Raw genomic sequence first — 15,200 nt, forward strand, 5'->3', positions numbered from 1 at the left:
GGAAACATTCCCTTGTGCCTTCAGGAAATGTTTGCATCAAAATGTTGACAATAAACATGTTTTTATTCTTCATGGCCGCACCTCCAAACCATCGCTATGACGCTTAGAGACAAGAACTTAATAAATAATTGAACATTTATTATAAAAACTCTAACGAAAACTTCCAACATCATAAAAACATCACCCAAACTAAATGAGGCAAAAATCAGCCGCATATATAGTCCATATTTATAGCTCTGTAAACAGGGCCGCCATCAGAAACATTGGGGCTCCACACAAGTTGTTTATATGGGGCCCCCCATGAACACAAGCGCAAAGTACCAACATTTTGGCCACGCCCCTTGTGTGCGCAATACAAACGGCTGATGTTCCTCTATAATAAGCAGTTCATATAAAGAGTTCCATTGATTAATGTGCTAAATAGTCATTCAGTTTATTGGGGGTCAGTGGCCCTAAGTTTAACCCCTTCCCACCTACCTGCCCCTGCTCTGCGCTGTCATTGCTTGATATGGAAGTTACGTAAGTTTTTGCACAAGTTACACAAACTAAGTTTAGGGGCCCAATGATGTTGCTGTGGGGACCAACTGTACCCCTTCTCCCCCCCCCTCCCCCCGATGGCGGCCCTGTCTGTAAATCATGAATTATGTGAATGTTCCCATCTTTGAGATGCAGAAGGCAGTCACTATAGGGAGCCTTTTTGCAATGTTTGAATTTGCTCCTCCCCTTCCTGTTGGTTCCCACCTAGATATCCAAGTGTTCTATAGTAGAGAAGAAGGATTGTTTTGCTAAATGAATTTGGCAGCCCACAAATACATACTCTGGTCTGGTTAATTAATGGCGATTAATCTGATTCATTTGCTTCTTATTTCAAGGAAAACTATACCTCTGAACAATGTAGGTCTCTATAAATATATTGCACAAACAGCTCATATGTAAAACCTGCTTCATCTAAATAAACCATTTTCATATAAATATACTTATTTAGCAGTATGTGCCATTGGGTAATCCTAAATAGGAAACTGCCATTTTATGTACTAAGGGCCGCCCCCTGGGATCATAGGAGTCACAGTGCACACAAACAAGCCAAGGCACACATACATGCTAGGCCCCATCAGCCAATGAATGGGCAGAGTTCTGCCTTTTGCTCCCACACTACTTCCTGTTACAGTTAGAGCTGCATCACTTCCTGTCAGCTGATCTCTGAGGGAGCACACAGCACATCACTAAATGGCGGCTCAAGGGAAAGGATGTAAAAGGGCAATATTTACTGATATATACAGTATATTCCAGTTTGGGGAGATTCTTTAATAGGCCACTTAACATAATACAAACTATCTGTTGGTTACGTATTCATTCTGGGGGGTTAGTTTCCCTTTAAGAGGGACTATATATGTACAAATAATGCTTTCAATAAAATTCTCAGTTTAAAAAAGAAAAGGAAAACACTGGTTAGTAAAGATGAAGGCGGAGCTTAGTGCTGGGGAAGTGGTCAGACAGTACATTTCCCTCCCCAGTCACTAATGGAGCAGCGCCGACCGTATTCACATTGATCGCAGTGTAACCTTCATGATGGAGATGCACCTACCTGCCCTCGTCTGTTTGGCCTTTATATGTGGGAATGCAGGTAAGAACCGGATCTGCACCACTGAATTATATAAAACACAGAACTTATCGCTACGTAATATAATGAAATCATTTTCAGCAGACAGGCTAGGTATTAGGCACCTACTGTAGGTCGATGTACCAAAAGCAGAGCCCTTTCCCCCCCCCCACCCTCCCTTCTGAGACCCAGGCAGCCCTGTCCCCCCTGCTATACATACATGTAATGCATTTTGGCTGAAAAATATGACAGTCTATCAAGTTCCACCCGTTTGATATACCCCAACAGACCCACATACAGGGTCAGACTGGGGGGTGCAGGGTCCAACGGGACTTCTTCCTTCGGGGGCCCCTGTACCCCCCAATGGCCCCCACCACAGCCTTTCAACCCCCCCTGCAGGCTCCCCTTACCCATCCAACCCCCTCCCTAAATTAAACTTACGTTCAGCACGCCGGGAGAGGGCGACCGGTATAGTGCCCTGCGGGCATCAGGTCTGGGATTTTTCCTGGTGTCCCGGCGGCCCATTCCGAAAGGAACACATTCTGACTTTGCACTTCTAGAGGGGTCATTTACTAATCAGACCTAACAGGAGTGGAAGAGCATAAGAGAGAATAAAATGATGCTCCTTAGTGCTTATGCTGAGAACTGCTGAGTATGTCAGTATAGGGCTTTAGTAGCCACTGAGTGACACTGAGTTGTTATCCACAAATAACCCCTCAATTAAAGATCCCCCTAACACACTGCCATTTAGCGTATAACTTTGTTATTTCTTCCCAAGTGCATAACCTTTCATTTATCAACACTGAACAAATTTGAAGAAAAACTGCACAAAAGTATGAAGCTAAATTAATAACCAAGTAGGTACATAGTAAGTACTAAGTACTAAGATAAACATGTGTTATAGTGAGTGAGGATCGGAAAATCGTACCGAAGTACAGCTGAGACCCAGGTGTGGAGACCCCGGGTCAATCACACAATCCAAAAATTTACAGAAATATCTGTGTGCATAGAACAAAGCTCACCGTAGTCCTGTGGTGGTCCGGGTGCTCAGGGCCCCGAACCCGCAGCCAAGGGGAAATTTCAAAGTTTCAAAAGTAGCGCCAAACACTCCGGACGCCAGGATATACTTTTAAAGTTCAATCTTTATTCATCCATTTAAAAGCAAAAAACGCCTGACGCGTTTCGTACACGAATGTACTTAATCATAGGCAAAACTATGATTAAGTACATTCGTGTACGAAACGCGTCAGGCGTTTTTTGCTTTTAAATGGATGAATAAAGATTGAATTTTAAAAGTATATCCTGGCGTCCGGAGTGTTTGGCGCTACTTTTGAAACTTTGAAATTTATCAACACTGAACCTCGTTTGTCCGTTTCCTGCCAAGTTCTCTCATTTAGTCAGATCTCTCAGTAAAGTGGCAGCAGCATCCTGCATGGAACTTATTATCTCCTAGGCCAGTGCTGTCCAACTTCTGCGGTGCCGAGGGCCGGAATTTCTTGCGCATACATGGTGGAGGGCCGCTAATGGAAGCCAGTTTTAACCACTCCCCCCTTTTAAACCACACCCACTTCAAACCACACCCATTTTATCACAATGGTGGTAGTGCAGCAAAAACCCAAAGGCTTGGTCCTCACTGCAGGGATATCATTCATATGCGAAAAAATTATATTATGTCATATTAAGACACACCCTAAAATCCATATGACTCCTCCTCCCCTGTGGATAGCACAGCAACCCCCAGCATATAATTACACACCTTAGGGACCATTTAATGGCTATTTCCAACTGCTAACAAACTCCCAGAACAAACCCCTGCCAGGTTCACCTCCCACAGGCAGCATACGGTAGAAAGAGTATGGCACACACAGGCAGCACTCTGCCTGCCCTACGCTACCTGTGTGTGCCATACTCTGCCTGCCCTACGCTACCTGTGTGTGCCATACTCTGCCTGCCCTATGCTGCCTGTGTGTGCCATACTCTGCCTGCCCTACGCTACCTGTGTGTGCCATACTCTGCCTGCCCTACGCTACCTGTGTGTGCCATACTCTGCCTGCCCTACCCTGCCTGTGTGTGCCATACTCTGCCTGTCCTATGCTGCCTGTGTGTGCCATATATTCTCCCTGCCCTATGCTGCCTGTGTGTTGAATACCCTCCCTGCCCTATGCTGCCTATGTGCCATACTCTGCCTACCCTATGCTGCCTACACACAGGCAGCATAGGCCAGGCAGTACATACAATGTCTGAGGTGTGAACAGTAGAACAATGTGGGTGATTACAGCCTGAGCAGGAGGTGTGAACACTGCAGGGGGTGAACAATGCAGAGATTAAAAAGTGTGAACAGTACAGAGGGATTACAGCCTGAATCTGAGGTGAGAACCATGCAGTTAATCTCAGTACTGATACCATTTAAAGTTTACATAAGGGTAAACCATCAAAGCAGCCAGACAGGTGGGGGGCCACACAGATGGGGGGCGCGGGCCACCAGTTGGACAGCACTGTCCTAAGGGGTCTTATTACAAGATGCCAGCCTTTTAAATAGTCACTCCTACTCCACTTCTGGGCACGTAGGCCAGCCATGTCCTCTTCTACCATCAGTACCACTGTACTCCCAGCATGCCCCTCTCTATCATAGACAGCTACTGATGATCTCCCTGTTAAACAGGGACACTGAGTGAGGCCAGGTTACTTGGGAGACCAATGGAGGCTGGCCCATAGAAGAAGATGTACTTGTTGCCCCTTACTTACTTAGTAACTAATAGTGACAAATTAAAAATTTGTAAAACGTAAAGTCATTGGGGTTTTTTTTGCTGTTGTTTTTTTTTCACACAAAATGCATTGAAGTCGATGGGTGTTTTTTTCTTGCAGTGGTTTTTTTGCAGAATTTTGCAAACCCATGCCTGGCAAATAACATCACTCATCAATAGTAACTGGGAAAGTGGAAAAGATAACAAAGCTAAGTTGAGGGAAAGTAAGAAAATACGGTCAACTTCCCAAATGCATTATTACTGTATGTGGAATGTGACAGATCTAGTCTCACAGATAATAACAGTACTATGATAGGGGCATATGGGCTGAACGTACTACTTGCCCTTTGCTTCAGTTCAGCAATGTCAGTAATATCTGGTGCCAACAAGTCACTGTTTGCAGAGAAGGAGATAGTAAATGAAATGAATAGACAGAATATATTTCAACACATGTTGAGCAAAGGTAAATATAGGTGCACACCGACCCCTCTAAAATTGCACAATATATTCATTGGGATTATAACTATAATAAGAATTAGGTAATGATAGCCTTGATTTTATTCTATAATGTGGGCTTGACTATATATATATTGTGAGAAACTACATAAATCTAAACAAACTTTTTGTTCAATTTAGTTGCTTTTCTGTTTTGCAGAACCGTCAGTGCGGGTCTGGGCCGGCAGTTCTACAGTACTGAGGTGTCGGCAGGATCCCGGGGACAGTTTACTGATGCTCATATGGAAGGTGCAGCTACTAGATAACTCTCGCTGTATCCTGTCAGTGAGTAGGGAAAACCTGGCCAACTACAACAACTGCAGTGAGAGGGTGAGGCAGGAGAATACGTCCCTCAGGATAGAGAATACGACAGTAACAGACCAAGGCACCTACACCTGTGAGCTTGTAACTTACCTTGGGACCTTCTTCACCTCTGTTTTATTAGAGGTTTTAGGTGAGTGTTTGTAGATTCCTATCCGGCTTTATATAAACTCACACTCATAAACTCACACTCACACTCATAAACTCACACTCACATTCTTCTCCCTATTGTATATGTATCTCCTTTTAGCAAATGGGCTGCCCCTTGATTTTTAAAAGTTGTTCCTTCCCAACTTGGGTTTGGCCATTTGTAACTCCCAATAGCCCAAAAGAGCCCATGTTACACACAAGTTTTCCTCTCTGGGACCACACTGTACTGATGGAAGAAGGGTTAACCACACTAAATTCCACACAGAACTAATCTCTAATTAACTTGGGTGCCAGTGGTTCTTGAAGCAAACTTTTTTATTGGCTGGATGTTACACAATGTCTGTTCGGATGGTACAAGCATCAATCACTGCAGAGTTACTCCAGAAAACTTTGGGCCTGATTCACTAAAGTGCGATAAAAATTACCCCCCCCTTTTTCTGTTAAAAAACGCAAAATAATTTGCGCGCGATTCACCATAGTATTATCGCGTGCAAAAAATCGCCATTTTCGCATGGGTTATTTCTCGCACTAGTTTTACCACATGCGTTAATTTCCGCGCTGAAAAGAATACGATCGCATGATTCACTATAACTTTTGCGCGCTAAATATCGCATTCGGCTATGCGAAAATTAACACCTACTACAGGCAGGCGAAAAATTATACAAAAGTACAGTAAATGATTTTTTGCAATAAAATATGGACTTATAGTGTTATTTATTCAAGTATGTGTTTCCCCCAGAGTGACGCAGCCGCCAGTTTGCAGCGAAATGTTCATTTTTAATACAGTAATTTTCTGCAAGTATTGGCGTGTATGGCTAACATGGCGTGCGTTCATTTGCGCGACTATTTATATTTGGCTACAAGTGATGAAATGTTTCGGCAGGCATGGATTCGCAGCGAATTTTTGGACGTGCATTGAATTTTTTGCGGCGGATTTTTTCATGCGTTTCACAAAACAATCCGCCAATGGCAAAACGCATGAAAAAATTCGCCACGCAAAAATTCACCGCACATCCAAAAATTTATACAAGCGTCAAAAAATAATAGTCACGGGCAACAATTTTTTTGCCCGCACAACATTTTTGCCGTTTCGTGGATCTTTCGAAAGATTTGCTAATTTTTCACTAAAGAAACCAGAACACATTTGCTCATCACTAGTGGCTACTATTTATATGCATCTACTATTTATATGATACCATTTATATGTGGCTAATATTTATATACACCATTTATATGCGGCGACAATTTTTATACACTATTTCTATGCTACCATTCATATGCGGCAACTATTCGCGGGCGTAATTTAGCACATGTAGTAATTCAGAATTCCATCCATGTTTCCCATCTTGTCATAATTTTTTTTTTTTTTTAAATTGCATGAGTTAAATAACGCATGCAATATCGCGCGTAAAAAAGCGCGAGTATGCTTATAGTGAATCGTGCGAAAAATCGCCAAAATTAAGAAGCGGTAAAAATTTTAGCGCACAATAAAAATAGCGCACGTTTTATCGCCCTTTAGTGAATCAGGCCCTTTGTATTCTTGGGGGTATTTACACAGGCGTAGTGTTCAGACCACCCCAGAGGTAGCACTCACTTAAAGGAGACATATCCTATAAAAATGATGAATGTACCAGGGAATTATACTCCTCTAGATATAGAAGGATTGGGCTTAAAAAGTTGTCTTTCTGACTGATTTATTGAGAAATTCCACAAAAACCCCACTAGCCCCGCCCATCTGTTCCACTTCCTGCTGGCTGAATTCTCTGGATGAGCTGGGGAGCCGGCGGCCCTCCATACCCTGCACTGTAGGATAGGAACCAATCAGCAGCTAGGCTGACCTGATAGGGAACTGAAGCCTGTCTGTGCTTGTGTGACTGCAGGGCTGTGATTGGCTCTCCCCCTCCTACTGTGCTTCTGGCAGGGACCGTTTGGACACGCCCACTCTCCATTTCAAACTCGGACAGAGAAGTGAGAGGATCTATAGGGAGCTCCAATAAAGGGGCCATTGTTACAGATAGGGTTAATGTTTAGCCCAAAGGGAAACCAGCACCGAATATTATTCATAATTGCCTACAAAATAAGCGTTGCTCCCCATTTATCCAATATGTCTCCTTTAATGGTTCACCAGTCCCAGTACTAGGGGATACTCACAGGGTGCCTTACTCCAGGAATCTCCTTTTTCTGAGCATCTTGATTCTCCATACTGGGAACTAACCCTTCCTAATCTTCTTGTTGGAGCCTCTGGCTGTTCAACTAACTACCCAGATCCTGCCTCTCACTCCTACAGTGAGCTATTACGGAATTTTATTCTATAACATTGCTAGAATAAGTTATAACTAACCTCCGGAAAAAGGACAAGTCCCCTCTGTTCCCCACTTCTGGTGCATATCCAACATACTCCTGCCCAGCGTACAATAACCAGCAGGCAAATACAACACAAGAGAAAATAACACTAAAAGGGTAGATTTACTAACATTCAGAAAATAGTCTCAAAGTTGTAGCTGTTTTTTTCCTGGGAAATAATATTTTGGCCAAAAAAACAACATCTGAGCATTTTCTGGCGATAAGCCACCGTTAATGGCTGGTGGATTTACCTTGTTGGTAACTCCTCCCTCACCTGCTTAAGGTTGCATTTATAGGAAACACAAATTGAGGGATACTATTGGGGAGGTGACTCTTTATACAGAACTTGCCTGTCTGTGAGTGTCTCCATCAGCTTAAATAACAAGTGGAACAGCCATGATCTTGTGCTCTGCTGAGTGAAACCCCGACCTGAGGATACGCCGTGTGTGCCAGAGGGCTAGGTGCTGCCCTGTAGGGATCACCCACGTTTGACATCTTGCCTTCCTGCCCGTAGCCCTAAGGGGATCAAATACATCTGTAATGAATAACACTCTGACTCTGCAAGGGGCACATTTATTTTTTAGTTATTATTGAATTTTTTTATCTGTTTATCCAGAATATTTCCCTACTGTAGGGGGGGCAGTCAACTTCATATCTATCATTTCTCAAAATTTACCAAAACAAATATGACTGCAAATAAGTGAGTATCTTTTTTTGTCACTGTTTTCAGTTCAGCCTTCCGTGACGTTGGAGCTAAACAAGCTTGGGGTTCCTGAGTGCCGGGCACATGGGGGGAACCCAGCGGCAAATATCTCATGGATCCCAGAAGGTTCCATCAGTACAAACAGAGCAATGGAGCCAGATAGGAGCTGGACAGTTAGCAGCACTTACACTGCAACCAGCAGCAATGTCACCCAAGTGACTTGTATAGTGTCCCACCCAACATTCCCACAGCTTCACAGCACCGCCATCAGCACCGCCGGCTCGCGTATGTAACATTTTTAGGAATTTGGACAGTTATTTTAAAAACCAAAACAAAAAACAAATTTGGTGTATAAAACCAAATGTATAACAATCCATTATTTTTGTTTGTTTATTAATGTTTATTTAACTTTATACTTTATATGTGTATTATATTTTTGGAGGTACAGAATAAATCTTCCATTCCTTCTTCTCACTCAGGCCTTTTCTTATGGGTGAGAGTCACGGTCTCCATCATTGTTGTTATTCTGGGATTGCTCCTCATTTGGATCCTGTTCAAGTTTTACCGCTGATCATGTAAGTACAACAACACTTTTATTAGTGCACAAAATAGTTATTCCCTGAAAGGGAAAGTTGACCTGAGAACTGTTATACAGAAATTATTACAAATTATTATTTAACTTTAGTTCTTTGATCTATAGCTTCTTGCCCCAGTTTAAACTGAATTTGCTCTTATCCCATAGATGAGTTGAATTAATGTTAATGCTCAATCAATCAACTTTGTAGAGGCTGTAGGTGTCAAACAACTGAGAATAATATTGTGTCTTTTTTCTTTAACCAGTGAAGCCCTATATTGAGCCCATTTCAGAGGATATTATGCTGATATTTGTGAAGATATCTATTTCCTCTACATGTAATGGACATTGATCATAGACTTGCTGTAAGATTTGTGATAACTTATCCCAAGAATGATGAAATTGATTCAAGAATTCAAAGTAAACGTGGAGTGAAATGAATCCGATAAACAGAATTGTAAATGCCGCCTCCTCCAATCCCGGCAACTCCATCTCTCTAACAAGCCTCTATGCGGAGAAGTCTCTGCTCAAGAAAGTACTGTCTGGAAACCAATTTCTTTTTTATTAGAAGTATATAGTAATATAGAATTATATAATAATATTATAGTATTTTTTCCCCAAATGATTGTATTGGTACTTTCAGCACTAAACAATTTCCATGTATTTCTCACCTGTCTTTTGCCTGTTTGTAGGATAGAAATGTACCATTACTAACGCTCTCCTCTACTGATATATGTAACGATTCAGTGCAATGAGATAACTGTTTCAAATTAGAGTTATTCCATAATGGTGAAAACTCTCAATTTTGGCTTTGAGAAATCTCTCCTAAGCTTTTCTTTCATAAAGATTCACTATTTTTTGTTAAGGATATATCAATAAAAACACCACAAGTACAATTCCTTCATATAATGTGCTCTTTACACTGCACCATAACCAGAATCTCTGTTCCAAAAATGAAGAATGGACTTTTTAATGAAGCTCACAGTGTTGTACAGTATTATCTGCATCTAGTTACTGACGATTACGATTGCTTTACTAGCCCAGATAAAATGTAGGTACTGTAAGCCTTTCAGTCCTTGGAATTTTGCTTTGGGAACTTAGTAAGACCCTGCTGTTATTTCATTTGATTATGATATATTTAACTGGTGTTTACAGAGCTGCCATCAGTAAGGGGTGCCGTACTGCTAAGATAACAGGACCCACCTGGCCCCCTGGATGGTGGATCTTGCCAGCAAACAAAATGGGGACCCAACAAAAAAAATCTGTTTGCCTGCATGGTCACACCCCCCAATTTGCCCCAATTACCCACTATTATACAAGATGACTGACCATAATCTGAGCAAACCCCACCCAGCAAACTCTATGCCTTCACAACCCCTGAATCAAACATTTCTGTTTCTCTTGGGGTCTCCCCCCTCTTGAGGGGCCTTGACTGAAATACACCCCTGTAACCCCCTGATGGCAGCCCAGGCTTTGCTTATCACTTATCGATATGACTGCAGATGTTACCTTGGTATTCACTCTACCGACCTTGAAATGTGATATAAACGGACATATGACCTGCAAGATACACATATATTTAGTAGAAATGTTAGCATTTCAAGTATACCTGCCTCTCAGGTATAAGGTGCAGTGGTTTGCCAGATTGATATATAATACAGCCTTTCCTATCACTGGAGAACCATACTAGTATCTCCTTTCCCTTTCTCTTTTTTCTCTCAGTGTATTATGGCATGCCAGGCTACTAGCAGCCGGTGTATTGAATGGGTCACTATAGAAAGGTGATATCTGAATCATGTTGGACATCTTCTGGATGTTTCTCCTACAGCCCCTCAGGTTTTCTGTCTGTGACAGGGCCACTACCCTCCAAATCTCCTTGGTGTGCCAACAGCTTCCCATGATGGCTAGCCTATGGCCTCTAGCCTCTGAGGTGAGCTTCACAGGTACTAACTTGACAGACTGGTTAGGCCTATGGAAATGAATGTGCTTCACCAGGACATGGCTGCTAAAGCTAATGCTTAAAGCTGACCATACACGCACCGATATTATTGTAAGGTTTTGTATTCGGTACGTGTATGGTGGATTGACGAGGCAACAAAAAAATATTGCAAAAGCCTTGAATATTGGTCGTCTCTTTTGATCAACAGCCCCCGAGCAAAGGCATGTATTTAGGGCTCAATCCTCAGATTGGATTAGAATTCCTATTGTTTCTGCCTTCATATCTGACGATTCAGCCCTGAACTTTATTGGAAGTTGTGAAAGATATTTCCTGCGACCATTGGTCGTAATTGTAATGTGTATGGCCACCTTAAGGCTTAATAAGTTGTCCAGATGTTAGATATCTCTATTTTCCCTAGGCCTAGGTCTTAGAAACCACCAGGGAATTTCTGGCAAGACACAACAGCGACTGCCAATCAAAAAAATAAATTGTCATTTCTTTTCTTCAACCTGGTGTCAGGCAGATTGCAGCCCCAGAACATGTATATAGGTTTTAATGAATGTAGGGATATTTCCCCGCCTCCTCATAACAGAAGCAAACAGCATAAACCATAAAATGGTATTTATCTTTGATTCTTACAGTTTCGGTACCTGTCAAACTGAGAGCTGGAACCTTCTGACCCAATTTGGGTTTTGGGAATATGCAGAGAAATTGATTATTTTTATATACATACTGTGGGTACATAGATGGACACTCCAGCCTGTGCTCAGGGCTCACCTCATGTTTTAAATGGAGAATCTCTTATAGAAATTGAGTTTTATACAACGGGTGCATTAGCACATTATATTTAAATGGCTGGTACCATTCCATTCAGGAAAAAGAAGCGTCTGTGTGGGTAGAAATACTCATAACAAGGGCAGCGTCAAGTCTCCTCAGGAAGTATAACCACCAACTTACCCCATGCGTATATCCATTTCTGGAACCCTTTCAACCTCGAGACACAATAAGGTTTTGGGATAGAGAAGGTCACAGCTTTAATTACAGATTAAAATAAATTTATATTAACATCATCAATGTATTAAATTGTTTTAACTTTTGAGAAAGAACATATCCAGGGAATGTTTGCCCAAACCACCACTGCTACACTCCTTCCTGGGCTACCTGGCATGCCGGCCCCCCAACCCCATAGGGGCAGATGGGAACCAGGTAACCAACTTGTCACCCCTCTTGCGGCACCCATGCCCGACAATAGCCTGCATCAGCACCAGTCGGCTGTAACAATCCATGGCCATGGGCCCCCAGGGCAAGCATTCCACCGCCGGCTGTGACAACAAACATTTTTGGACCCAAGTCCCCACGTGACACTATTGTAACTTCTCCTATAGGGTGGGTGGGAGGGACGCTGCTCCACTCTTCCAAAATGGCGCCGCTTCTTTTGCTCACTGCGCCTGTAATTCCTCTCCCCCACTACGTGTCACTTCCTGTTCCCCTGCGCCCTGTCACTGCCCTCCTCCCTGCACTGCATGCCCCTAGTAGGGGTAAGAACATGGAAAGCATTTTGAGCGAGAAGACCCTCTCCTTATTTGTATGTGCAGCAGAGGGAATCCTGGGAAGGGAAACCAGTTTTGCTCCAACAAAATTTCCATTTCCATAGAATATCCTATGGGCTAACGGTCTCTCATTATGGTTTAAAGAATGGCCACTATATTTATTTTTGCTGATGCTTTATAGTCGGTGGAAAAATGGAGATGTTAGGGTAAGAACATAAACACTCATGTCAGTGAGGGGAAGGTTTGAAATGGAGCAGGAAGTGAGCCTGTGTTGCCTAGCAACCCGCTGACACTAATCTCAGGGCGGCAGGAAGTTGCAAAGCAGAAAACCTGTCAGAGGAGGAGAGGGAACGTTCCAGGGGTCAAAATGTTGATAATAAACATATTTTTATACTAAAAAAAAAAGCCTGGTGGGTTGGTATCTATGTCAAACCCCTCTCTAAATCCCCCTTCACAGCAGAACTTACCTGTGTGACTGGTTCTGTGCTGGGACAGACTGACTGACAGACTGACTGACTATTACTGACTATTACTGTCACTGTGAGATTTGTTTGTTATGGAACAATAGTTGGGAAACATTGGCACCATCAATAAATGTGACAGCCCCCCGAAAATATTAATTCTCTGGACCTGGTAGTGTATTAATGTGCTCCTTGTTTTTAAGGGAAACTTTCATGCCCTTATATTGTACAGAAAACTGTTTTCAATAAAAATTAGTTTCGTTTTGGCTCCTGTCTGACTCGTAACAGAACAATATACAGAAGAAACAAACAAATAGTTAATAAAGGTGCTGCTTAGTGATACAGAAGTGGTCAGAAAGCACATTTCCCCCCCCAGTCACTAAGGGAGCAGCACTGACCGTATTCACACACAGCATTCACAGTGTAACGTTATGATGGAGACGCACCTACCTGCCCTGATCTGTTTGGCCTTTATATACGGGGATGCAGGTAAGTATCCCTATCTGATCATATAAAACACAGAACTCAGCAGTATATAATATAATACTAATCCTAAATAGATAAAGTTAAAGAAGAGAAGGAAAGTCATTTTGGCATTTTACTGACAATAGATTCACCACATTAGTGCCACCTAGAACGCTATATATATTCTTATTCTTTATGCAGCTCTAGGGGCTGGTAGCATAGATCACACGTTCTGATGGGAGGGGGGAGTGAATCCTTATAAAATCTTATGGGAAGTGGAGGAGAAGTGAAGGGGAGAGAGGAGAGAGCTGTTCAGACTCCGCCTGGAATGAAGGATTTTTCTGAGAGAGCAAGTCTGATACCGAAGAACATGTTTACATAAAAGAAGGCAAGAAATCCTGTGCATCTCCCACGATGGTCTGCTCACAAGATGACAGCTGGAAGCCTTTTACAGGGCTTTGGGCAATTTGTATGGCATCCGCTTAAAAAAGTAGATTATAATAGTAATAATGTATAGTCATTTATAGTCTTGCCTTAATTCTACAATGGTGGGTCAGAGCTAGATACTGTATCTATATACACCTGGATAAACAACTTTCTGTTTTGCAGAACCGCCAGTGTCAGTGACAGAGTCAGTGCGGGTCTGGGCCGGCAGTTCTACAGTACTGAGGTGTCGGCAGGATCCCGGGGACCAATTAGTGTTACTCACATGGAAGGTGCAGCTACTGGATAACTCTCACTGCACCCTGGCACTGAACTGGGAAAACCTGACCAACCGCAACAACTGCAGTGAGAGGATGAGGCAGGAGAATACGTCCCTCAGGATAGAGAATACGGCAGTAACAGACCAAGGCAACTACACCTGTCAGTTTGTAAATACCCTTGGGACCTTCTTCACCTCTGTTTTATTAGAAGTTTTAGGTGAGTATTTGTAGCAAACTTTTTTATTGGGTGGAATTTACACAATGTCTGTTCGGATGGTACAAGCATCAATCACTGCAGAGTTACTCCAGACACTTTGTATTCTTGGGGGTATTCACACAGGCGTAGTGTTCAGAACACCCCAGAGGTAGCACTCACTTAATGGTTCCCTAGTCCCAGTACTAGGGGATACTCACAGGGTGCCTTACTCCAGGAATCTCCTTTTTCTGAGCATCTTGATTCTCCATACTGGGAACTAACCCTTCCTAATCTCCTTGTTGGAGCCTCTGGCTGTTCAACTAACTACCCAGATCCTGCCTCTCACTCCTACAGTGAGCTATTACAGAATTTTATTCTATAACATTGCTAGGATAAGTTATAACTAACTTAAAGAAAAAGGACTGACAAGTCCTCATCTGTTTTTTATTTTTTAGTTATTAGGGGATTTTATTATTTATTTATAAAGAATATTTCCCTACTGTAGGGGGGGGGGCAGCCGACTTCATATCCATCATTTCTCAAAATGTACATAAACATATGATTTCAAATAAGTGAGTATCTTTTTTATCACTATTTTCAGTTCAGCCTTCCGTGACATTGAAGCTAAACAAGCTTGGGGTTCCTGAGTGCCGGGCACATGGGGGGAACCCAGCGGCAAATATCTCATGGATCCCAGAAGGTTCCATCAGTACAAACAGAGCAATGGAGCCAGATAGGAGCTGGACAGTTAGCAGCACTTACACTGCAACCAGCAGCAATGTCACCCAAGTGACTTGTATAGTGTCCCACCCCACATTCCCACAGCCTCACAGCACCTCCATCAGCACCGCCGGCTCGGGTAATTATCTCTTTAATTACATTTTTAGGAGTGTGCCTTGTGTCATATAGATAATATATATAGTAAATATATTCATTCATACAACAAGGTGACTAT

General features: G+C 42.6%; 1 protein-coding gene across 1 annotated transcript; it reads left to right on the plus strand.

The window, feature by feature from the left end:
* The first annotated feature begins 1,569 nt into the window (after positions 1 to 1,569).
* LOC116408942 (cell surface glycoprotein CD200 receptor 5-like) lies at positions 1,570 to 14,418 on the plus strand. Its single transcript, XM_031897467.1, has 5 exons — positions 1,570 to 1,624; positions 5,000 to 5,293; positions 8,384 to 8,641; positions 13,955 to 14,266; positions 14,390 to 14,418. The coding sequence occupies exons 1-5, from the start codon at positions 1,570 to 1,572 to the stop codon at positions 14,416 to 14,418; spliced, it is 948 nt and encodes a 315-aa protein (XP_031753327.1).
* Positions 14,419 to 15,200: the final 782 nt, after the last annotated feature.

Source organism: Xenopus tropicalis, chromosome 2, assembly GCF_000004195.4.
Source record: "Xenopus tropicalis strain Nigerian chromosome 2, UCB_Xtro_10.0, whole genome shotgun sequence".
Lineage (NCBI taxonomy): Eukaryota > Metazoa > Chordata > Amphibia > Anura > Pipidae > Xenopus > Xenopus tropicalis.

Excerpts from the sequence above, each read along its gene's own strand:
- LOC116408942 (XM_031897467.1), top strand. The coding sequence starts at position 1,570 with ATGGAGATGCACCTACCTGCCCTCGTCTGTTTGGCCTTTATATGTGGG. Across the intron at positions 5,294-8,383 it reads TGTTTTATTAGAGGTTTTAG|TTCAGCCTTCCGTGACGTTG; the intron begins GTGAGTGTTTGT and ends CACTGTTTTCAG. Across the intron at positions 8,642-13,954 it reads CATCAGCACCGCCGGCTCGC|AACCGCCAGTGTCAGTGACA; the intron begins GTATGTAACATT and ends TCTGTTTTGCAG.